Source organism: Globicephala melas, chromosome 2 (assembly GCF_963455315.2).
Source record: "Globicephala melas chromosome 2, mGloMel1.2, whole genome shotgun sequence".
Taxonomy (NCBI): Eukaryota; Metazoa; Chordata; class Mammalia; order Artiodactyla; family Delphinidae; genus Globicephala; species Globicephala melas.
The window spans coordinates 80,652,502-80,676,300 of record NC_083315.2 but is presented as its reverse complement, the minus strand read 5'-3'; the positions used below and the strand labels follow the sequence as shown (position 1 = coordinate 80,676,300).

Sequence of the window (23,799 nt, the reverse complement as noted above, 5' to 3'; positions counted from 1 at the left end):
AAGGGGGGCAGTTAAGGAATCTATTTAGTGTTATACAGCAGAAACCAACACAACATTGTAAAGCAATTATACTCCAATAAGGATGTTAAAACAAAAAAAGAAATCTATTTGGGTGTAGTTTAAGTTTGAGTTCAGAGACTGCTGGCAAACAAACAAAACGCAGATCAGATGCATTAGAAAGTTTAATCTTGCTGACTCCACAAGGTATCAGCCATGCTTCTCCTGTCACTCTGGGCAACTTCCGGTGTTAGTTCTGGGAAGCCAGTTCCACAGCATGAGGTTATCACAGAGAACACCAATACCTGCCAGTGCTCTTGCTCATGTGGCACAGAGCCTGGTGACACCTCGTCCACCTTATGCCGCAGCATCACACACCGGGACTATCAGCGCTGAAAATCACCACCATCCACCAACGTTATGGTATCTAAAGAGCGATCACACTGTGATTGGACAAATCAGGGCTGTGGCCACCTCCCATAACCTAGCATTTCATATGCATGATGCAGTCCGGAACCGCAGGACTAACTGAATGCCTTGTATGCCTCTCTACAAGAGACAGGAGATTCAAACTATTTAGTTTTACATAAGTTATTTCTGGAGTTAGTTTAAACACGACAGCATGAGGATCTCAGGATCAGTACACAGCTGTGACCTTCACAGCTCCTGTATATATTCTGCATGTAAAACAAAATAATAAGATCCCTGCCATCTATGTTACTGGTTGCTTTAAGCTACAGAAACAATTCAACGAGGGGAAACTGGGAGAAAACAGATTCAACATACTAAGTTTATCAACAAATGCACACATTTGGACTCTGTATAACTCAAAAAGAATGTTTTAAACCTACTGATCTTATCATATCTAAGGTGCCACTGATTATGACATATAGTATTATTTTATATAACACTAAAGAAGGAAAAATATTGCCAGTTAAACTAAAACCCATCAACTTCTGTAAGATACATCCTAATTTCAGAGATGTTAAAATATGAAAAATTGTGCACCACAGAATTTATGAAATATGGTGAATATTTTAACTAAGAGATATTACGTTTTAAAAGAAAGCTTCACTTTCCTTTTGCAAAATCTCTAACGAAGATATTTTTGGTTCTGTACAAAAATGTCAGAGATAAAATTTGCCATACTTTCATTAAAATTTTACTCTGTCTTTGAATGCTTCCCAGAGATTAGAGTCTTCACAAAAACTCACCGGTAAAATATAGATGTCAGCTCAACATGACCTTGATTTATTTAACAAATCATATAATTAAAATAATCATATAATTAAAATGTCAACCCTTACATAGTATCAGGAAAATATAAAGCCTGAAAGAGAGAAGTCAGAATACCACCCAGTTTTTAAGAGACTCAGGGGACCTTGGGGGTCATTTAGTCGAATGCTCCATCTAATACAGCAATCTTCTAGGAAGATCTGAAGCAACATCTATTTCCATTTTCAAGTATAATAGATTCTTTATGCTTGAGAGAAAAACATTCCTGAACCTTTTTGTCCTAGAAATAGAAAGGAAATTGGAAAATTTTTTTTCCTCCCCTCACTTTGGTACAGGGAAGATCTTGATCTCAGGTTTAATTGAGAGTCAAATGAATTATTATAAGTAGAGAGGGTCTGTCGGAAAATACGACACAAAGAAGTCAGTGCTCTTCAGAAGGCTTGGGTTCTAGTCCCATTTTGGCCACTAAGTGGCTGAGACTTTGGAAGTCCCTTATGGTTTCTGGGCCTCAGCTCTGTTCTCCTATGAAATAATTAACTGATTTCTAGAATTCTTTCAGGTCTAAATTCCCCGACTCTATGAAAATTGAGATGGAACACCCACTCCTGGATTAAAATACAGCATAAAGCATATCAAATTTTGAAACACTCTCCATTTAGCCATATAATTTCTGCTAAAAATTATGTATGTTGACATTTAAAAAGCCTTCACTGGCTTCTAAAAATGTCTCCTTAATTAAGTGTAGCCCATAGGAGGAGGTAAGAGTCTTGCTATTTTAAACCAGAAGCATTTACGTATATTATATTTAGAAAAATATAAGAAAACTTTTAGATATTAGAAGGTGCTTTGCTGTACAAGGTTATCAGTGTTTTCTGTACACTGTGGGGATAAGGGGACAGGAGAGAAAGGTGTTGGAAAAGCGTGTTGTCTTTCTTCTCTGCCTTGGGGAGGGGAGGTACACTGCACTCAGCAAACGTTCAAGTCACATAAATCTATTTCATCTTATTCTGTAGATATGTATTATGTAACTCAACTTTTCTTAAGAATATCATAATGACTTTTTTGTTTAATCTATGAATTGCCTTCTCAAATGTACTTATAGATTTAAGAATATAGCTGGCAGGATAGTTTAACTGATGAGGTTGAATTTTGATTGATAATGGCTTAAAATTGCTCTAAGCTTTCTCTTTGAGTAAAATATACATATCAAAGAAAGCTAAGTAAAAATGTAAAATAATAAATGGCTTTTCTATTTATCAAAAGTTACTAACATATGGTAAAGAAACGATTAGGAGCTTAAAAAATAATCTTACAAGTTAATACCCTTAAAATCAGTTTCGTTCAAGCGGATACTCTGCTGTCTAATTATCATCTCATGATATAATTAATGCAGAGTTAAGTGCAGAAAGGTTCTCTGAATAAAGTTTTTTTTTTTTTTGCAGTACGCGGGCCTCTCACTGCTGTGGCCTCTCCCGTTGCGGAGCACAGGCTCCGGACGTGCAGGCACAGCGGCCATGGCTCACGGGCCCAGCCGCTCCGTGGCATGTGGGATCTTCCCGGACCGGGGCACGAACCCGCGTCCCCTGCATCAGCAGGTGGACTCTCAACCACTGAGCCACCAGGGAAGCCCTGAATAAAGATTTTTAAAGTTCCACCAACAGACATATAGTCTGGGTCTGTGATTCAGAGGTTCAAAATTTTAATAAATGGAATGATTATGACAGGTCAGACAATATACTAGGTGCTGTGAAAACAAGAGGAAATAAGAGGTGGTCACCATGCTCAGGAAGTTCATAGTCCATTGAGGAAGGCAGTAATTCAAACAGAAAAACTGCTAAAAATATGACAGTGAAAACCACAAAAGATGGGAGGCAAATTGCAGTACACAGAGGGTAGAGCTGTAGGGTCTATCTGTGTGATCAGGAAAGGCTGCTCTTGAGCATGTGACATATAACTCTGGTCTCAAAGGATAAGCAGGACTTGACTAAGAGAAGCAAAAAGATCAAACAGATGGAACAGTTACGACAGGCCTGGCACGTTGGAGGAATGAGAGCCACACAGTTAATCATGGTAGATTCTTTCGAACATTCCCAGTGATGGGGAATCTTCACCCTTTGAGCAGAGCAAAAATTATTCAGAGTGACAATGACAAATAGACGGGCAGGCTGCACAGTATCATTTTTGGTCAAAATGGTAATAGCCTGCATAGGTCTGAAGGCAATTCCAAAGAGGGTCTCAGAATCTCTTGAACAATGAGATCATTGCTGGACTAAGCTGAGAATGTGGCTTTAGCCCTGTTCACTGCTATATCCCTGGCACCTACTTACTGAAGGAACAAACACTAACCCACAAGACAAGAATCATTTGTATATAATAATAACCGATATTTGATCACTTCTCAAGGTGTTTTCCCATCATCATATATAAATCATGAGATGTTTTCTAAAATCTTATTTCTTTATAATCATAATTCATTTTTTTCTTATTTACTTCTCTTTTTGTTCTCCATTAGATGTAAGTTCTTTGAGGACACAGACTCTGTCTTACTCATCTTAGTATCCCTAATACTAACAGTAATAAAAATAAGTTGTATATAGGATTTACTGTGTGTCAGGAAATATGCCAAATGCATTCCACATATTAATTAATTTAACCCTTACAAACCGTGTCAGGTAGACACCATCATTATCATTCCCATTTAACAGGTGGGAACACTGAGGCATAGAGAGGTTCAGTAACTTGCCCAATATCAGATGACTAATAGTGGAAGAGGCAGTATTTAAACCCGAGAAGCTTAGCTACAGAATCCATGCTTTTAACCACTATGCAATACTGCCTAGCATAGTGCCTGGTTTATAGAAGACGGTCATTAGATGTTTGCTGAATGAATTCTCTCTTTGTAAATTATTACTACCACGAAAAGAACATTTTCCCCCACCTAGTAATGAAAATTTCCACTCCACGGAGGCCAGGTTTGCTGAACGTCATTTTTGTTATTGTCCCTAATATTCACACAAAAACCTTTTAAGCCACTAGTATTGCATATAAAACCAAGGTTCAGCAACTGTCATAGAAACATGTTTAAATACCTTCTAGTTCACCAATTTTTTTGGCAAATACTTTCAGTTGTTTTTTCAGTTTCCGGACAGTCTTATCTTGTTTTTCGAGTTGTTCCATCAAATCCTAAAGATCAAAATGAGAAATATAACAGAAAGACCAAAATAAACCTTCTAAAATGCACAGAAGGAGAGCAGACACAAAATTACAGAAACAGCACTTGTTAGTTTTACATAAAAGCTCCATGAAAGCTCATGGGTGGAGCCCCACCTGGCTAAAACTGGCAGGCAATGGGAAATGCAGCTATAATAAAAGCCAAATGTTAAAATATACAAGGCAGTAAACTCCTTTACAGCGTGATGGACAGCAGGCTCACTGTGGAGTCTTTTCCAGTAGACTCCACAACAATTAAAATGCTCGTAAAATGTACTGCTATTCCAGTAGCAAGTTTTTCTTTTAAAGGGGGAACAGGCAAAGTAAATTCTGATGAATGCACACAGTTTTTTGGGAAGTTTTAAGGATGGTTGAACTTAGGGGCTTTTGATTAACACCTATGTGTGTGAAGCACTGTCTCTCTGAGTCCCACCCTTTGGAGAGGCTAAAACTAGTCCTGTAACTTAAGAAAAGTTAAGAAGTTTTGGGAATTAAAAGGTAAGTTAAAAAATAACGACAGTGGGGTGGGATAGGGAGGGTGGGAGGGAGATGCAAGAGGGAGGAGATATGGGGATGTATGTATATGTATAGCTGATTCACTTTGCTATAAAGCACAAACTAACACACCATTGTGAAGCAATTATACTCCAATAAAGGTGTTTAAAAAAAATAAATAACGACAGAAAACAGGATAGAGTGGTCTGCAGACCAAGTGGCAGGTTGGATAACATTCCCATAAAAATCTCCCAGGTGATATAAGTTTGTTTATAGAGAAAAAGGGATAATTCCACATGGTTTATGCAAAAAGAGAAAACAAAAGCAGTTCGTTCAAAGGTGGGGGGTTAAAAAAACTGTGATAATTGGCTCTCTAATCAAGAATTCTTTCAAATGACCGGCATAATTAAAAAATCGATAATTAAGAAGAAAAGTGGATAACAGCAGACTAGGAGCTTGGAAGGGAAATAAATCAGTGATTTAATAAGTCTGTGGTTGTTATTCAGGTTATGGATTAGAAAAGCTTTTATAAATACAAATATTCATTCATTTTCCAGTTTAGTTTAGACAAGGCTGATTTAGATACTAGACCAATGTTTCAAAAGGAACAGTTGCTAACATTTCAAAGGGTTCAGTTGTTTCTTGGATTTTACTTTATCTTTCAAATTTTGCTTCCATCACACTGTAAGCCTAGTGTTAATAACAAACTGAAGGTGACAATGGACGCAGGACATTGATAGAGGCGACATCACTGGCTAAAAGACAGCTGTGGGGAGAAAGGTTTTGTGACAGTTTTTGAAGAGACTTCCTGGGGCGGGGCAGGCAGCGGTGTGCTCTTCAGTTACAGAGGGCTAGAATTAGCAGGGAAGACGACAGAGAAGCACTCTGAGTTTACATACAATCATCCGTTTGTAAAGTGAAATCCGATATGATTGATACTTCTTAGGATCATCTGCATATAATTCCTCAAAATACTGAAAAAACAGGCACAATGGACATTTGTTTTTCTCTGTGAGGGGAATGCTACCTCTCAGCAAAATCAATTTTAAAATATTTTAAAACACAAATAATGAAACCACGTATACTCAAAAGGCTCTGATTTGTCACCTGCCATTGCCCTCTAATTTTTCTAATACAGATGATTCTGATTATATATACACAAATATATTTTCACATGCTCAGAGGAAACAGGCTATGTTAGCAGGTAAACAGAGCTGTGGTCCATATTCCCCAGATAAGGCTGTTATTTCAATTCTCAGACCTGCTCACAAGTTGCTGCACTTTCTTTGCTGCCAGTAGCAGTGGCAAGAGTGGGGAATTCCCTTAAAACAAAAGTGAGAATAATGGCAAAGTTGGAGCTCTTGTTTGAAGTTGGAAAGACTGATGAGAAGCTGTGTGCCTTCCTTCCCTGAAAGGCAGCTTGCGGGTGGCCTGTGACGCTTGTCCACTAGAGGAGGGAGAAAAACCATTTCTGTGATTGTGTTGGGAGGTAGGTGGGTGGGAAGGATTTGCAGGGTAGTTTCTCAGAACACTAAGCCTAGGCCCACTGCTGCTTTAATATCTGCCCAAGTGTTTCCTAAAGAAATGCACAATTAAGATTGAGACACTATAATGATTGTGAAAAAGTACATCATCCCCTATCTGTAAGTTTGAATCCACTCTCCTGAGTAAGTAGTCAGCGAGGCAGAAGCAGCTGACCTACGAAGGGTTTTCCTAAAATTCAAACTCGTTAACTAGATTCTACCAGTTGAGAATTTGGGGGCTTAGTTTATGTTTGTATTAGCTATTAAAAATTGAGAAGAAAAGTAATACTGTGCATAAGGTTGAAAGGGAAATGCTTAACCAGCTTAGTGAAAAAACTCTGAGAATCTACCACCCAGAATCATCTTTATTTCATGGTTTCACCTTGTATTTTAAGATAATCATTTAAAAAGCACAGAATTTATATGCTGATCAATTATTATTATATTATTTAGTATATCAATTCTTAGACAATAAAGCATTGTTAGTTTAATTTAAGCAACAATATACTTGTGAGTAATAAAATGACATCTCAGAAATATTCCATGATTCAGAAGAACTTCCCCCACAAATTAGTGATATTTCAGGCCCTTTGAAAAGAGTCCAAACTCTGCCCTCACCCACCTTTCCCATTCCTACAATGTAGCCTCACCAGCAAGCTGTCCTCAGAGGGAAGGACAGACTGGAAAAAGAATACCTTTGAGCTTTTTTTTTTTTTTTTAGATTAATTAATTAGGCTGCATTGGGTCTTCCTTGCTGTGCGCGGGCTTTCTCTAGTTGCAGTGAGGGGGGCTACTCTTCACTGCGGTGTGCTGGCTTCTCATTGTGGTGGCTTCTCTTGTTGCGAAGCACAGGCTCTAGGTGCGCGGGCTTCAGTACCTGTGGCACGCAGGCTCAGGAGTTGTGGCTCTTGGGTTCTAGAGCACAGGCTCAGTAGTTGTGGCACACGGGCTTAGTTGCTCTGCGACATGTGGGATTTTCCCGGACCAGGGCTTGAGCCCGTGTCCCCTGCATTGGCAGGTGGATTCTTAACCACTGCGCCACCAGGGAAGTCCCATACCTTTAAGTTTTGCTTCAAATAATATAAAAGATGGTTGAATAGATGACACCAGAAAACTATTTGTAATGTAAATGATCACTAATGAAATAATGGAGGGATAATTCAGATTGTTAAATCTTCAGAGAAAATCCAAACTATTTTAGTACAGCTCATTAAAACCCTGAATTGAAGAAACAGAAACAGCGCTTCCCTGGTGGCGAAGTGGTTGGGAATCTGCCTGCCAATGCAGGGGGCACAGGTTCGAGCCCTGGTCCGGGAAGATCCCACATGCCACAAAGCAACTAAGCCCATGCGCCACAACTACTAAGCCTGTGCTCTAGAGCCCGTGAACCACAACTACTGAGCCCATGTGCCATAACTACTGAAACCCTCACGCCTAGAGCCCATGCTCCATAACGGGAGAAGCCACCACCACAACGAGAAGCCTGCACACCGCAACGAAGACCCAACACAGCCAAAAATAAATAAATAAATAAACAAACAAATTAATTAATTAAAAATAACCCAAAACAGAAACAAATTACCACTAGCCCTAAACAGCTTTTCTCAAAACCAGACTGACACTACAATATAGATTTTATATAGAAGTATGGCATTGGGAGTTCCCTGGTCGGGTAACTGAGGAACTGAGATCCCACAAACCATGTGGTACAGCCAAAAATAAAAAAAAAAAAAGTGGAATTATACTTTTTCAATGACTTTTACTTTAATAAATATGTTTATCAAACTTAAGTATAAATCTGTAATAAAAGTTATTTTGTGACTGAGAAACATTCTAGAAAATATTTTCTATAAAAGAAAGACAGACAGAAAGAAAAAAAGAGAAAAAGAACAAACTTGGACTCTGTGCCAGCACTCAGAATCTGGCAAGGGGAAAAAAATCTCCTCATTCACTGCCCAAGTTCTGCTACAAAAGAACCACGAATGTATAAACTTGAATCCTGACGTTCCTCCTCCCTGACCTTGGAGCTCCAACCAAGGTCAACCTACAGCCCCACGTTGGTTCTGCCAACTGCCTTCCCTGACCCTAACTCTAACCCCGCTGTCTGCTAGAGACAGGGGCTGGGATGGCCACAGTGGTGCTTGGGGACCAAAGGTTGTGACAACTATATAACCTCCTCGATGGCAGAGAAGCTGCAGCTGACGTGGAGGAAGCTGAGTTCCTGAGGATATCAAAAGCCCAGCACACAGTCGGCCTATATCTTCCAGACCCTCCAAGTGAGGGCTGAGGACGCTGAGATGCACCAGAGCCTTCTGTGAGAAACAATCCGAGTACACGCCTTTTTCACTTCTACCAACACAGTCCTATTTTCCTTACTCTGTCCCTGATAGGGAAAGAGGGTAACAAGTGTGGGGAAGTGAGTGCTTCCCAGTCAGGAAAGACGTTTTGCTCAAAAAGCAAGGAAGGCTGCCCTGCAGGGCTAGGGCCTGCGTGCTGAGGAGTGTGGCCTGGCACCTCCCTTACCAGGTTCTCGTTGGTGAGCCGGGTGATCTCGTGCTGCAGGCTGGCCTCGATGCGGGCCTCTGGGGGCAGCTGCAGGTTCTGGGCCAGCAGCTGCTGCTGCCGGTTGTTCTCCTCCTTCAGGCTCTGGATCTCCCCGCGGAGGGCTTCGGCCTCATTCTCATGGCTCCTCTTCTGCGACTGCAGCTGGGATTCCAGGAGCCTGCGGAGAAGCCACACGAGTAGGAAAGGGAGGTGACACCAGAGTCCCTGCTTGAAGGGTACAAGACTCCATGCTCACTTGCAAGGGCAGAAAAGCAGGGATTCTGTAGTGACTGTGTAGCTTCTGACTTGATTAGAGTCTAGGAACTCAACCAAGGGCCAGAAATGGAAACAAATGTGCTCACATTTGTGTCTTTCTGAACTGTGGACCCTGCTACAAAGTTCTCAAAGGCCCCTAGAAACAGGAAAATTTTAGCTCTTTTAAAAGGTTCATGGGAAATGATGATCAATCAATTAAAAATTGATCAATCAATTAAAAGACATAGGTTAAAGAACCTGGCTTACTACATTCACAAACTAGTATTAAAGTTGGCAAAGCTCGTACCTTCGTCACAAAATCACCGCACTATGGAGGGCAAGATTACAAATGCCCCGTCTAATTAAATATGCCTTGAAGACTTTCAGCATTACTAATTCCAGGCAGAGGGTGTGACCAGGGTCCCATTTTTACTTTCTACTTTTATCTCTGAAGGGCAGAAAGGCTGGAGCGCTACTCTGAAATACATACAGATTTACCCAAATCCAGACAGATAGCTCTGAAATTTCATATATATATATATATATATATATATAAAATTTGTCATTTTCTCTTTCCCCATACACTTCCTTATCAGTAACAGAATCCTAACAAGATATGGTTTTAGAACATCAATATTAGTGGGACCAACAAAGCAGCTACTGCTTCTCTGAGCAAACATACAAGTCAGCTGCACCGTGAGTAGTCTAGGGCAGGAGGATACTAGAGCGAACTGGCATCCTCCCTTCACCAGGCACCCCCATTTCTACATTCACCCCCTTTTCCAAAGCCAAGACAAAGTTATGGATAGGAATTAACTAACATGAAGAAAGAAAAGATGTTCTTTTATTCAAACCCCTTAGTTATCAAATGCTGGGAAACACTGATGCCATTGCAAGCAAACGGTTAGCAGCAGACTAAAAATATTTTAATGATTATAAAATTTCAAAAGGATTTGAACCAATAACACCACAAAGTTAATGACAATCGTTTGTGATTAGAACAAAGCAGAATAAGTAGAAGCCCCTCGAACAAAGAGTCTAAATATTTTAAAATTAAATATTTATATATTAATATAAATATTAAAAATTAAATATTTCTAAATATTTTAAAAAATTCATCACTAAAATGGCATTTTTAAGAGATTTTAAGACACAAATCTCACTAGAGGAGATGAGTGTCTGTGTCAGAAAGGTGCTGCTGTTTCAATTTCATTTGCTTTCCCCTAAACATATTTAACATGTTGAGTTAGGGTGATTACTTTGAACTGTAGCAATGCAGGAAACCCTCTTTGTTTGCGGTTTCACAAATCGGAATTTCACAATAACCACACAGAATGCCAAATCGTGCACTTAACACTGCTTAACACTGCTGTTAGGCAGCATGATCATAATATATGAGAATGTAGACACATTGCCCAGGCACATATATCCTTTAAATTGATCATTATTCCAAACAAGAAACCACTAAGTAATAGGTATTAATCTCTCCTGCAGTAGTAGCTTGGGCTCCAGTTGAGAGGTTTGGAATTTCTTCCACTTTTAGTGAGATATTCACAAATTTTAGTGTCTGAAATTTACCCAGGAAGACACTTAATATAAGAAATACAGAAGTTAAAGTCCGGAGGCCACTGTTAGTAAGAAAAACAACAAATTAATAACGTTCCATTTTGAGGAGACAAATATAACCTGTTGGCTTGTTTCAACCCTTCATAAACCAGCAGCAGCTCTCCATCCTCATTCAACTCATGGCCATCCATAGCAGATGATCTTCCATGCAAAAGGAACAATAATGCAAAACACAAAGCGATGGTAATGAGATGATGATAGTCAAGAGCAGCATGTGATATTTCAATATTTTGTTAAGTCAACAGGACTGTTTTTATTAATTACAGATGACTTTAAGATGTTACCACAAAAATCATTTTTGGTTAATTTTTTTAAAAAAATGGGTAACGTGTAACATCACACGTAAATGTGTAGAAATTAAAACAAAATAATCAACATCTAGAGCTACTTTTCCTGCAAAATAATAAATGACTGAAGAGGTAAGAAGGAGGTTCTATTTTTAACATTTTATTCAGCTAACAGAGTGATCTTTTTTTTTTTTAACATCTTTATTGGGGTATAATTGCTTTACAATAGTGTGTTATTTTCTGCTTTATAACAAAGTGAATCAGCTATACATATACATATATCCCCATTATCTCCTCCCTCTTGCGGCTCCCTCCCACCCTCCCCCATCTCACCTCTCTAGGTGGTCACAAAGCACCGAGCTGATCTCCCTGTGCTATGTGGCTGCTTCCCACTTCAGCTAGCGGAGTGATCTTATATGTCACATATTATGTTAGAGACTAACCAAAATAGTCATATACATATAGAATGAAAATTTCAGCTACTGTCTTCATGTGGCAATTTTCATAATTCATTTCAAAATGAAGTTTTAAGTCTTCTGGGTAGGAATTTGTTTTAGCGTAATAAAATCTGATTTTGTATTTTTAAAATTATTTTTTAAAATTCTTATAGGAGTAACTTATAAGCCAGTATATGTCCAAAGTTCCCAGCTTTTATGACACAACTTTTAAAAGGTTTGTTGTATCAAAAATTAATTTTAAGACCTGGGGAAACTTCTTTTTTACTAGAAGTGTGACACATTTTATTAAAAGTATGTAGAATTAACAAAACTGACAGAGTTGGTTATAGTTTTTTTTCTACTGAGGGTATAAAAATAATATTTTTGACTGTTTGTCAAGTGTCAGACACCATTCTACAACCTTCCACATGTATCATTTCATTTAGTTCTCCCAGTAACCCAATATATATCATTTGCCACACTGCAGAAGAAGACACTGAGGCTTAGATGTAAGATACCTGCAGGGGTTGCACAGTTGGCAAGTGGTGAAGGCCAGGGCTATGTGACTCCAGAGCCCAGGTTCTTACTTCTCCTACTAGACTTCTGTTTTGTTTGTTTGTTTGTTTATTTATCGCTGTGTTGGGTCTTTGTTGCTGTGCGCGGGCTTTCCCTAGTTGCGGCGAGCAGGGGCTACCCTTCGTTGCGGTGCGCGGGCTTCTCATTGTGGTGGCCTCTCCCATTTCAGAGCACGGGCTCTAGGCGCGTGGGCTTCAGCTGTTGTGGCTCACAGGCTCTAGAGCACAGGCTCCGTAGTTGTGGCACACGGGGTTAGTTGCTGCGCGGCATGTGGGGTCTTCCCAGACCAGGGCTGGAACCCATGTCCCCTCCATTGGCAGGCGGATTCTTAACCACTGTGCCACCAGGGAAGTCCCTAGACTTCTCTTGTTGATACGATGTTTACATAAAACAAATTTCAGACATTGCTCTTCTATTTTCCATCTACCATCTATCCCTAGAGAGTTGATTTATTTGCATGGTCTCAACTGTATTATTACATGCTGATGACTTCAATATTTACATCTCAGCCTACATATCTCTCCTGTTCCAGATCTATATTTTCAACTGCCTAATGAATTTCTCTCCTTGGATGTCTTCCTACCTCCTTAAATATTTGTAAATCTACTGATCATTTCCTGTACTTCCCCACATCCCAGACCCAGGATCACAAACTGGCATCACTATATCCAACCAAGTATCCATAGCAGACACTGCAAAGTTACCCTTCACGGTCCCCATCCCACACAGCCAACAAACTGCAAGGCTACACACCCCATCTTCTTATGTATCTTTCAAAGTGTCCCATTTTCTTCAATCCCAACTGTTACCAACTAAGTCAAAGTCACTATAATCAGTCATTCAATGATGGTGATAACCTCTTAACTGGTCTTTATGCTCTCAATCTTGTTCCACTACAATCTATTCTCTAACATAAAAGCCAGGGCTAGCTTTCTAAAATTCCAATCTCATCATATCATTCTCCTACTTAAAATCTTTCAGCAGCTTCCCTGGTGGTGCAGTGGTTAAGAATCCGCCTGCCAATGCAGGGGACACGGGTTCGAGCCCTGGTCCAGGAAGATCCCACATGCCACAGAGCAACTAAGCCCGCGAGCCACAACTACTGAAGCCTGCGCGCCTAGAGCCCGTGCTCCGCAACAAGAGAAGCCACCGCAATGAGAAGCCCATGCACGGCAACGAAGAGTAGCCCCTGCTCGCCATAACTAGAGAAAAGCCAGCGGGCAGCAACAAAGACCCAACGCAGACAAAAATAAAAATAAATAAATTTATTTTTTTAAAAAAATGACTTCCTTCCTGTCACTGGAGGGAAGTCCAAATTATCTTGGCTGTCTCCCCAACAGCCTATAAACTCTGTGAAAGGAAGGACTGTATTTATCTTGCTTACTGCTATATTCCCAGTGTGTGGCACAGGGCCTGGGATGAAGCAGGCATGCAATACATATCTGGTGACTGAATAGCTGAGTGGATGGATGAACAATGTAATATAGCTCTTTTTATACTAACACATCCTTAGCTATAAGATATGCTTACAACCTACATACATAAATTAAAATTTAAGTTTAACCAAATACTTTTATAAGCATTCTCCACTCTTGCCCATAAAAGAAGGTAATAAGTACCTTACATTTTGCATGGTAATATTCTTAATTTGTGAAGTATTTCTGTATACCAATCCTAACATTACGCATCAGGAGACCTAGATGTACACTGATAAATCTCTGTTATCATCACTGGCTGTGTTCTTTTAAGCATGTAGTCTTTTAAGTTCAGAGTTCAATAGCATGAAGGCTCTTTGGGAAGCAGGAATCGTAGGAAGGCTGACAAATTCCAGAAATGAGCTGTGATACTCTAAGCTATAGGGAAAACTTTTGGGAAAGTTTGGTCATTTAGTGACTGCAAATCTATACTCTCAGCCCACCCAAGGCTCTTAAGACTGAGCTAAATGCCATCTACAACTTCACTCACGAGTAAATGAGATGAAACCAAGGTTAGAATTTTCTCAGAACACCTTAGGAAATGTGACAAAAACTTGGTCTCATATATCAGGGTCCCATCCTAGAAGTCATGGTACCCTTCTAGAATTACATGGCCAACACAGATGTGATTCCGCTACTTCATCACTTCTCTTCACGCTAAATTTCAATTATTGAAAGCTGCAGCTGTCCCTACAAACTTTCACAATAACCATCCTGAATAACAAATGGAAGTGACTACCCAAGATAGTCCAAGCTGTATAGTAAGCAACTGGTTTTCTTCTCAAGGCTAAGACCCTAAATATACAGAAATATATTCCCTTAATGTAAAGAATATTTTCCTTTCCATCTCTCACCTCTTATAATAATATAAGGTAATGCTACCTTATATTATTATAAATGAGATTTTAACTGGGAATATATTGGAAACCTTGGATCCCCTTTGAAGGTCAGCTGATGTCTAACAAAACAATGCATAAATACTTGGACTTACTGTATAAGAGGCTGGCTTGAAGATTAAAGATCAATATGATTAAACCAAAATGAATAAAAGAAACATCAACTTACCTGTTTGTTTCTTTCAAACCGATATATGCTTGTGCTATTTCACCTTTATCTTTCATTTTTTGTACATCTTCTAAAAGTATTGTGGAATCTGTCATTGTATTCTGAAGGGGGAAAAGACACATTTCCACATTAAGTGTTAACTCTAAAGCTTTGGACCTCATACAACATTTTCTTTCCTCCAGAATAGGGGGTGTTCTACAACACCTCTGCCCCACCAGAGCGTCTGCCCTAGCCCCGGTACAACTACAGAGAGTGGGGCACAGGCAGTTAAGAGGAAGAGGCACCTCCAGTCCCTCTCTTGAGAATCCCTAACACTCTACTACAAAGGTGGTGTGATTCTAGAGTAAATAAAATCACTGATGGGCCACGTGTGTTTTACACTGTGTGTGTGTGTGTGTATACACACACACACACACACACAGTATAAATATATATATATATATTCAGTGCCCTTGCCTGGTTATTATTCTAATGTTGTATATATACTTTAAAAAATATACATATAGATATAAACTATATACAGCATTAAAACAATAACCAGGCAAGAACACCAAGTATTCAATGCAATGTACAAAGCTGTTCTTTCTTCTACTTCTGGACCAGTTATAACAAAACAAATACCCTAATAAACACGAAAAGTTTGACATAAAGCTCATTTTCCCATTAACAACTCAGTACAAAACAAGTGGTGTTCAGATCATGTGTTTCAGCAAAATTAAATGTTTTTTTCCTCACATCTTTAGATATATATAAATGGGAAGGATTTAGCTCCTTGGAAGTATCTACCATCTGCTGTTATTCAATTCTTTTTTCCTCTGTTACAGTATAGCATGGTTCATAAGCTTTTGAAATAAACATCTGGCAGGTCAGAATTACTAACGATTTTGCATAGAAAGGACTTTTCTGCTAACATTTTTACTTCCTTTTTTATTTTTCTTTTTTGGTGTAATCTGTCTGACAACCAATGTAATTTCAAAATCTTGCTTCTACTCAGCCACTCTCTCTCTCTCCTAAACCAGGGCAAGAACAGACAATAAGAACAACTGCTCTATAGCCTCTAAAGAATAATACTCTTTAGAACCCAAGAGCCCATTCTATTTGTCTAAATAGTATATGTCTGATGGTTTAGTCAACATTTGCTCTAAAGCCAGATCTCACAGTGAAGTAGAGATTACAGAATACACTTCAAATATCATGATCTTAGAGACCAAGATAACTTTAATGTCAACTAGAGGCCTACAAATACTCGCTTTTGAATTCCAGTGTTTATAATAAAAAAAATCCTTTTTTTAAAAAAAATCCCACTTTTATCCTAATGCTGTCCTTTTGTGAGTCTATAAATGCACACTTAGAGAAGACCAAATATAACCTGATAAGAGCTATAACAAGAGCTTACGCTTTACTGATTTTAAAAATCTTTCCCATAAGCACCACATATAGCATTTTTATAAATATTCTAGGTATGTTTTATAAATATTTTACTACATATTTCATAGAAAATTTCTTTTTCTCTTTTATTGAAAGGCAGAAAATCTTTCTACTCTATAAAGGGCCATACTCAGATTTTTAAGTTTTAGACTGTAACTCAAAGAACCAGTTTCTATGTTAAATAACGCTACATGTATTCTTTGACATCTGAGGACCTACATGATCTGGTTTTTAACTTTTAGTAAATTAGGTAAGTAGATCTAATGAACTCATCCAAAGGAAAGATAGTAGAAAGTAGCCAGTCCTTCCCTTATCCGGCCTATCATAGCTAAGAAGCAGGGGCTGGGCATGGGGTCAGACTTGTACTGCCAGCGCTAGGAAGTTCCTGACTCACTGCTCAAAGAGTCCCTGCCAAGACAGGACCAGAAGTTCTGAAAGGGTTGCGCCATGTAGGAAAATCCCACTCTTCCCAAGGGCATGCTCAGCTCCTCAGGCCCCTCCTCACCCTTGGCCAACAAACCCACAGCTGGTAGAAATGAGAGTATGGGAACGCTTGCACTTTGGAGTGTGCTCCGAGTTAAGGGCTTCCCTCCCCCGCTTGTGGATGGCCTGCCATAACTACCACTATGAGTCACAGACCTGACTACGAATTCAAAAGTCATGGAGGCCTCTCTGCGATCCAGACTGGAGCCTATGACATCCATTATTTTCCCACTGACTTCTCAAATAGCAGGGGGTCAAATAGGAAATTAATTTGTAAATATCAAAATAGACTTGTTGGCCAGAAAATATCAACTGCAAAACTGCGGGATACTTGTAAAAATCAGGATTAAATAGAAGTGTTTACTAAAAATTTAAAAAAATATATAATTACCTTGTCATCCTGAAAATCACAAGTCAGCAAGCACAAAAAACAAATGGAGAAAACAACAAACCCTTAGTTCCATAAATAAATTCCATCTTGAGTCCTCATCAAAACAGATAAAAGCTAACTGTGAAAACAACCAAGTTTGTTTCTCCTAAAACTAACTCTGTATGTAAATTACTATCCATGGAACTGGCATGAAGTGGACATTAATATATATTTATGTAATGGCAACTCTTAATTCTCAGGAACAGACTCTTGAAATTCTTTTGAGTTGGTTTGATTTTTCTAATTATAAAGTATTTGTGAGGGTATGAGGAAAATGAACCTCCTGTTAATGTATTATGGTAAAATTCTTATCCCAGGTCTGTGAGAGTTAACAGTAACGCCTTGGTAGGAGGTCATTTGTCCAAGTGAAGCCTCCCGGAACACTTGTGGAGGTGGAGCACGTAAACTAGATGTGGCTGGCTGGGCTGGATCATCACCTGGCCCACGGGATATCACTTACCACTTGCTTGCAAAGGAGTTGTGAAATGATGTGTCCCTTGACTAGAAACGGAGTGGGATAAACAGTCCTGGGTTTGAAAGGGCTTAGTCAGTGTCCTGGGCATTTCTCCTAAGAGAAAACAAGCTGATGCTATGTGTAGGCTTGGAGCCTGGAGAGCAGGGACCTTGGTTAGACAGGGCCAGCCCATTAGGCGCTGGAGATAAGTTGTCACATGGAGTATGTGAGCTGGGTAGGTGACAGTGTGAGGTACCAGAGCTATGTGCTCTTGTGAGCTGGATTGTTTTTATACCCCTTGGTTCATTTTTCTTTTTCTTTCTATTGACTTTTACTAAAGTTTCTTGTTAGAATATTAGTTCATCACAGGGAACCAGAGAAAGGAATTCTAATTTTGGACTCTGTTCCAGCTAGCATGCAGAGGGAGGCTTGTTTCTTGAGGCCCAGTCCCAGGTGTGAGTTGTCGTTATCAAATACAAATGTTATGTGCCAGGTATGGTATCTTAACCACATGCAGAACTACCATTTCTTTTATTCTTTTCTTTTCTTTTTTTTTTAGAATTTGGAGGCTTTCAATATTCTTTTATTTTTATTTATTTATTTTTGGCTGTGTTGGGTCTTCGTTGCTGCACGCGGGCTTTCTCTAATTGCCGCGAGCAGGGGCTACTGTTCGTTGCAGTGCACGGGCTTCTCATTACAGTGGCTTCTCTTGTTGTGGAGCTCGAGCTCTAGGTACGCAGGCTCAGTAGTTGTGGCACACGGGATTAGTTGCTCTGCGGCATGAGGGGTCTTCCTGGACCAGGGCTCGAACCCATGTCCCCTGCATTGGCAGGAGGATTCTTAACCACTGCACCACCAGGGAAGCCCCAGAACTACCATTTCTAAGAGAAGTGCTCTCAGATCTTTCAGGCATCCCATTCACTATATGTTATAGTCTTTTAAAAATTGAATTATATTGACATACAATATCAGTTTCATTTGTACAACATAGTGATTTGATATTTTTATACATTATGAAATGATCACCAGGATAAGTCTAGTTACCATCTGTCACCATACGAGTTATTACAATATCATTGACTATATTCCCTATGATGTACATTACATCCCTGTGACTTATTTATTTTATAACTGGAAGTTTGTAACTCTGAATCCCCTTTATCTATGTCACCCAACCCTCTAACCCCCTCCCTTCTGGCAAACACTAGTTTCTTCTAGCTATGAGTCTGCTTCTGTTTTGTTTTTTAGATTTCACACATACTAAGTGAAATCATATGGTATGTGTCATTCTCTTTTTTTTTTTTTCATTCTCTGTCTTATAGTCATTTTTTATGTGGCAGGTCATGCAGCTGGGATACTTGATTGCCTAATTCTTGGTAACACTTTGCTTCATGAACATGGGCAGGGACAAAAACCAGGTTTTAAGATGATTATTCAGATTCCCCCCGATGTCAAACGACTAAAAGGTCCATTTCTCACCAACACATGGCAGTTGGATCTCAAGTTATCCGAGGTCAGGGAAGGCGTTCAAAGGGCCATCTATATGCTTCAGCCTGGGTCCCTTCTGTGGAATCACTAAACACAGCCCCTCCTAGCTGGGACAACTCCCACCATTAAACAGAACTTCTTGAAGTGAGCAGAAATCATCTCCATGTCACTTCTACTCACTGATCTCATTTCTAACCTTTTCATGTGTTATCTTTCCTATCTTTAAACAGGCTATTTTCAACAAATAATTTAAAATTGTACTTAATGCCTTCCCACAGCAAGACAACTTATGGATTTTTGTATTTAATAGAATTGTATTTTTGATCAAAATTTATCATGACCAGATTACTAAAAAACGATTAATTTTAAAAGCCCTTTGCTCATGAGTGAGCGGTGAAACTTTGAAGAGCATTTGAGATATCATTTGCTTCTTGTTCACTCCAACTGGTATTTGCAACAGTTTTAAAACAACATTGAGATTTTCCCCCCAAAATGATGATATCCTCAATTAGACTAAAAATGCTCTTAAATGTTTGCTTTGTTATAAATTGGAGAGAGGGCTTCCCTGGTGGCACAGTGGTTGAGAGTCTGCCTGCTGATGCAGGGGACACGGGTTTGTGCCCCGGTCCGGGAGGATCCCGCATGCCGTGGGGCAGCTGGGCCTGTGGGCCATGGCCGCTGAGCCCGTGCATCCGGAGCCTGTGATCCGCAACGGGAGAGGCCACAGCAGTCAGAGGCCCGCGTACCGCAAAGATAAATAAATAAATAAATAAGTTGGAGGGAAAGGGTATGAAGAAAGAGGCCAGTCCCCAAACACCCACCTGAGCCACTTGCTCATGCTTACCTTGGGTTGGATGGCCTCTTTCTGGCTCACCAGTTGAGACCTCAAGATGAGGACTTCCTCCTTGCGGACATCGAGCTCCTCACTCACAGAGGTCAGCTGCTCCATGAGGACACGGTAGGCTGGTGCACCTGGAGCGGTCACCTCGGGGGCACTTTTCTCACTAAGGGCCTTGCGTAACTCATTCAGCTCATTTTTCAGTTTTTTGTTTTCTGATTCTAGTTCTTGACGCTGTATGAATAGACAAAGAAGTTCATCACTGTCATCCTCAACTTTACATTGCAATACTCATCCTTCTCTAAGATAGTAGAAGAATTCTGCTGGAAAAGATCGCCAGAGCTCCATAGTGAATGGCTCCCCTGGTTCTACTGGGAACTCAGCTCTTAAAATTAAGAAAGTCAGCGTCAAGTGGAATTGAGCAAGGTAAATGGTAGTTTGCTTCATCAACCTAAATTCCAGAATCAAATTTATTCCAGGCCGCCCAGGGTGTGGTCACAGGCCTGAAGAGAAGGCTGAGTCCTAAGGGGTGAGTTTATCTCAGTACTAAGAAGCACAGGTTTTCTTTATGGGTAAATACAAGCACAAATATGAAGGTCCAAATGGTCAGGTTATTTCCAATGAATTGTTCAGAGAGCAGATCCCTGAAGTGTTGAGTAATACCCTCTTATTTCTTTTGTAAAGGAGAGGGGAAAGACCACTGAAATTTTAGGCTTTTAACTTCTAATTTAAAAATTACATAGTATTTAAACTAATAAAATTCTCTATAGTGTTTCAATAACAACAAACAATATATTTTTGAAACTTCTTTCCTGTGTGACATGCTTGTGAAGCTGCTGGCGGAAGCCTTGAGAAGCAGGAGGAGAGGATGGGCGACCTCTTCCTTCAGTCATCTAGATGGACATACACATCCTTTACCATCTCCATACTTTCACATACTACCAGCCATCCTCCCATCACCAGTTAGTGCTGCCCTTTGTAGGCTCTGCTCAACCAACGGCAGTGGAACCCAGAATAGAGATCTGCCGCTAAACTCTATTTATTGACCCTAAAATACAAATGTCACAGGATACTGGTTGGGAAATAGTGAAGCAGACGGGCATTTAAAAGCACCATGCTGATTTATTTAGCACATGACATTAAGGCTTTATGATAGTGGAAGTGAGACACTTCCACACAAAGATAAAATATTTTACCATTTCTTCCAGAGAAGCAATCTTAGGTTTATAGCACCATATTAGACCTTTCAACATGTTATAGTAAGACTAATTAAAGTCCTTTTTTTCCCCTAGTTTAAGAATGTATAACACCTTCTTTCATGAATTAGTCCATTCAAACGTGAAAATGAATGCTCCTTCCTATCCCCAGTCTCCTACCAACTGGTAATCAGATTCGTACTGCTATTTCTGAAAACGTATGAATGTCTTTACTTCGACACCTAAGCTCTGATGCCATGTTTCCCAAACTTTAATGTGCATCAGAATCACCCGGAGGATGGATGGCTTGGTGCCACCCCCACGGTTTCTGATTCAATAGGTTTGGTGTGAGGCCCATAAATTTGCATTTCCATCAAATTACCAGGTCATGTTGATGCAGATGGCCCAGGGACCACATTTCGAGAAACACTGAGCTAATACTTGGGAACTGTCCTTCTCTACAAACACATAGTTTCAGTGGGGTCTGATGGTTAGAGCATGGGGTTTGGAGCTAGAGATACCAATGTTCAAATTCCATTCCTGTCGGTTTCTAGTGGGGTCATCTTAGGGAAGTTACTTATACTTCTTAGTGTCAGTTGCTTCATCTATAAAATGGGAATTAAAATGCTTACTTGCAGGATGGTTGTTAAAAATTAAGGCTGATGTGTAAAGTGCTTGTATTTTAAAATGATGAAGATAATGACAGCAGCCAACATTTGTTGGGTCCTTATGATGTGCCAGGTACTATTCTAAGCAGTTTACATGAATTACCTCATATAATCCTCATGACAGTCCTATAAGATACATATTATCATTATTCCCGCTTTATAGATGAGAAAACCAAGGCACAGAAAGGAGAATTTGCACACAGTCATACAGTGGCAGATCTAGCATTTGAACCCAGGCAGTCTGTCACCTGGGTCCATGTCCTTTCCTACCTTCTACAGCCTCAAATGGCAGCTACTGCTCCTGCTTCTGCTTAGACTGAACTCTAGCTTATATGAAAGAGAATTTTAAAAAGGGAATGACACAGGGCTACAACTAATGCCTGAATAAGCCTTAAGCTAGGGCCTCAGGTACCCTTAAGGATGTTCTCTGAGAGACAGAAGCTCCGAGCAGGTCTCTCGCCACAAGATATTCAAAGTCTTGGGCTGAAACTTCCCATTACCTTGAGTGACTCATATTCCAGTTCTGCACCTCTAATTTGTGGTCTTTCTTCTTCCTAGGGAAACACACAAAGTTAAAAACTTTATAAGTAAGTAGTTATATTTTGATTGTCACATTTTTACTCTTAGAATATTTCCTAGCTCAGCAGAAAAGAGTGAGGAGAGTTAAGCCCTCACTACTTGAACCAAAACCTACTTGGTTAAAGTTAAAGTACTTCTGGGCTGAGTTGCCATTAAAGAAGAGACTGCAGAACTCAGTTTGCCATGGACCTAGGGTGGGAGAGCACTGCGCACCTTTGCCTTACTTCGGAGCACCTGCTCCTCCTTGCGGTCCAGCTCATCCTGCATCACCTGCTTCTCCTGCTCCAGCTCTGTGACCCGCTTCTGGAGCTTGAGAAACAATGACATGTCCAGAGGCACCTTCTTCTCGCTTGGCTCCTAAACCCCAGAAATCAGAAGATGGTCAAGATGGTTCGGAAGATGTACAAGCCAATGAGAAAATGATGAACAGCTCAACAGAGAAACAGGCAAACTTATAGGAGAAATATAAATGGCCAAAGAATATACAACTAACACATCCAACCAGCTAATAAATGGAGAAATGTGAATTAAACAACAGCACGGTACCACTTTCCCCCTATCATATTGGCAAAGAGTAATAAGATTAATAAGGCCATGTGTTAGTAACAGTGTCTTATAAGATATTGGTGGAAGTTATAAGTAGGCCCTTTGGAAGGGCAAGTTAGCTGTATTTATTAAAATTTAAGTCTGTATATTCTTTAACATAGGACAAACATAGCAATATATGTTTAAGAATTAATCCTGCACAAATACACAAGTACACAAAAATATATGGGGAAAGATGTTCACTGTAATATTTTTTGTAACTGCAAAAAACTAAAAAGAACTCAAATGTTGGTCAACAGGAGAGTTGCTTAAATAAATTATGGTATAGACAAACTATGAAGTATTTTATAGCTGTTAAAAATAATGAAGTAGATCTACATGAGTAAATAAATATGTTCTAGATAAAAGTATTAAGTGAAATGAACAAGTTGCAGGATAGTATCTCATTTTTCTTAAAAAAACCCAAAACCCAATACATGTGACTTTTAAGTATACCTAGCACATGGCATATAAATAACTAGAAGGCCATCGAGGTTATCTTAGAGAATGGGAGGTACTGTGGGAAAGTTTCATTTTCTACTTCACACATTTCTATATTTGAATTGTTTACAATGAGCATGTACTACTTTTGTAATTAGGAAAAATGATTTTTGAAAAGGTGAGATGCTAGCATAAATATATTGAGGTCAGAGAGAAAACTAAAAAACCAAAATATATACAGCCCCTAATAAACTGAAAGATAACCTAGTAGCATTTAAAATCATGTCAATTGGTTCTAAAACAGAGTCACAGGGAGAACTAGTAGGATAAATAAAGATACACTAACTAAAGCTAAGCAAAAGGAAATAATTAACCCCTATCCACCATCATAGAAATTCTGGAGGCTCCATAATTGTTTTACTTTCTTTACTTTGGGTTTGAATTTTTAATGAGGTAAGAAGAGAAACAATTGTATCATTAGAT

General features: G+C 39.5%; 1 protein-coding gene across 2 annotated transcripts in view; it reads right to left on the bottom strand.

The window, feature by feature from the left end:
- Positions 1-23,799, bottom strand: part of MYO5A (myosin VA) — a 186,781-nt gene that overhangs the window by 21,998 nt on the left and 140,984 nt on the right. The window contains exons 26-32 of one of the 2 annotated variants that reach the window (XM_070044918.1): positions 22,504-22,647; positions 22,212-22,265; positions 19,854-20,081; positions 14,727-14,827; positions 8,985-9,183; positions 5,838-5,912; positions 4,323-4,416 (exon numbers count right to left, since the gene is read on the bottom strand). In XM_070044918.1, the coding sequence (XP_069901019.1) occupies positions 4,323-4,416; positions 5,838-5,912; positions 8,985-9,183; positions 14,727-14,827; positions 19,854-20,081; positions 22,212-22,265; positions 22,504-22,647 (895 nt within the window). The remainder of the gene's footprint in view (positions 1-4,322; positions 4,417-5,837; positions 5,913-8,984; positions 9,184-14,726; positions 14,828-19,853; positions 20,082-22,211; positions 22,266-22,503; positions 22,648-23,799) is intronic. The other variant, XM_030878718.2, reaches the window with a different exon arrangement.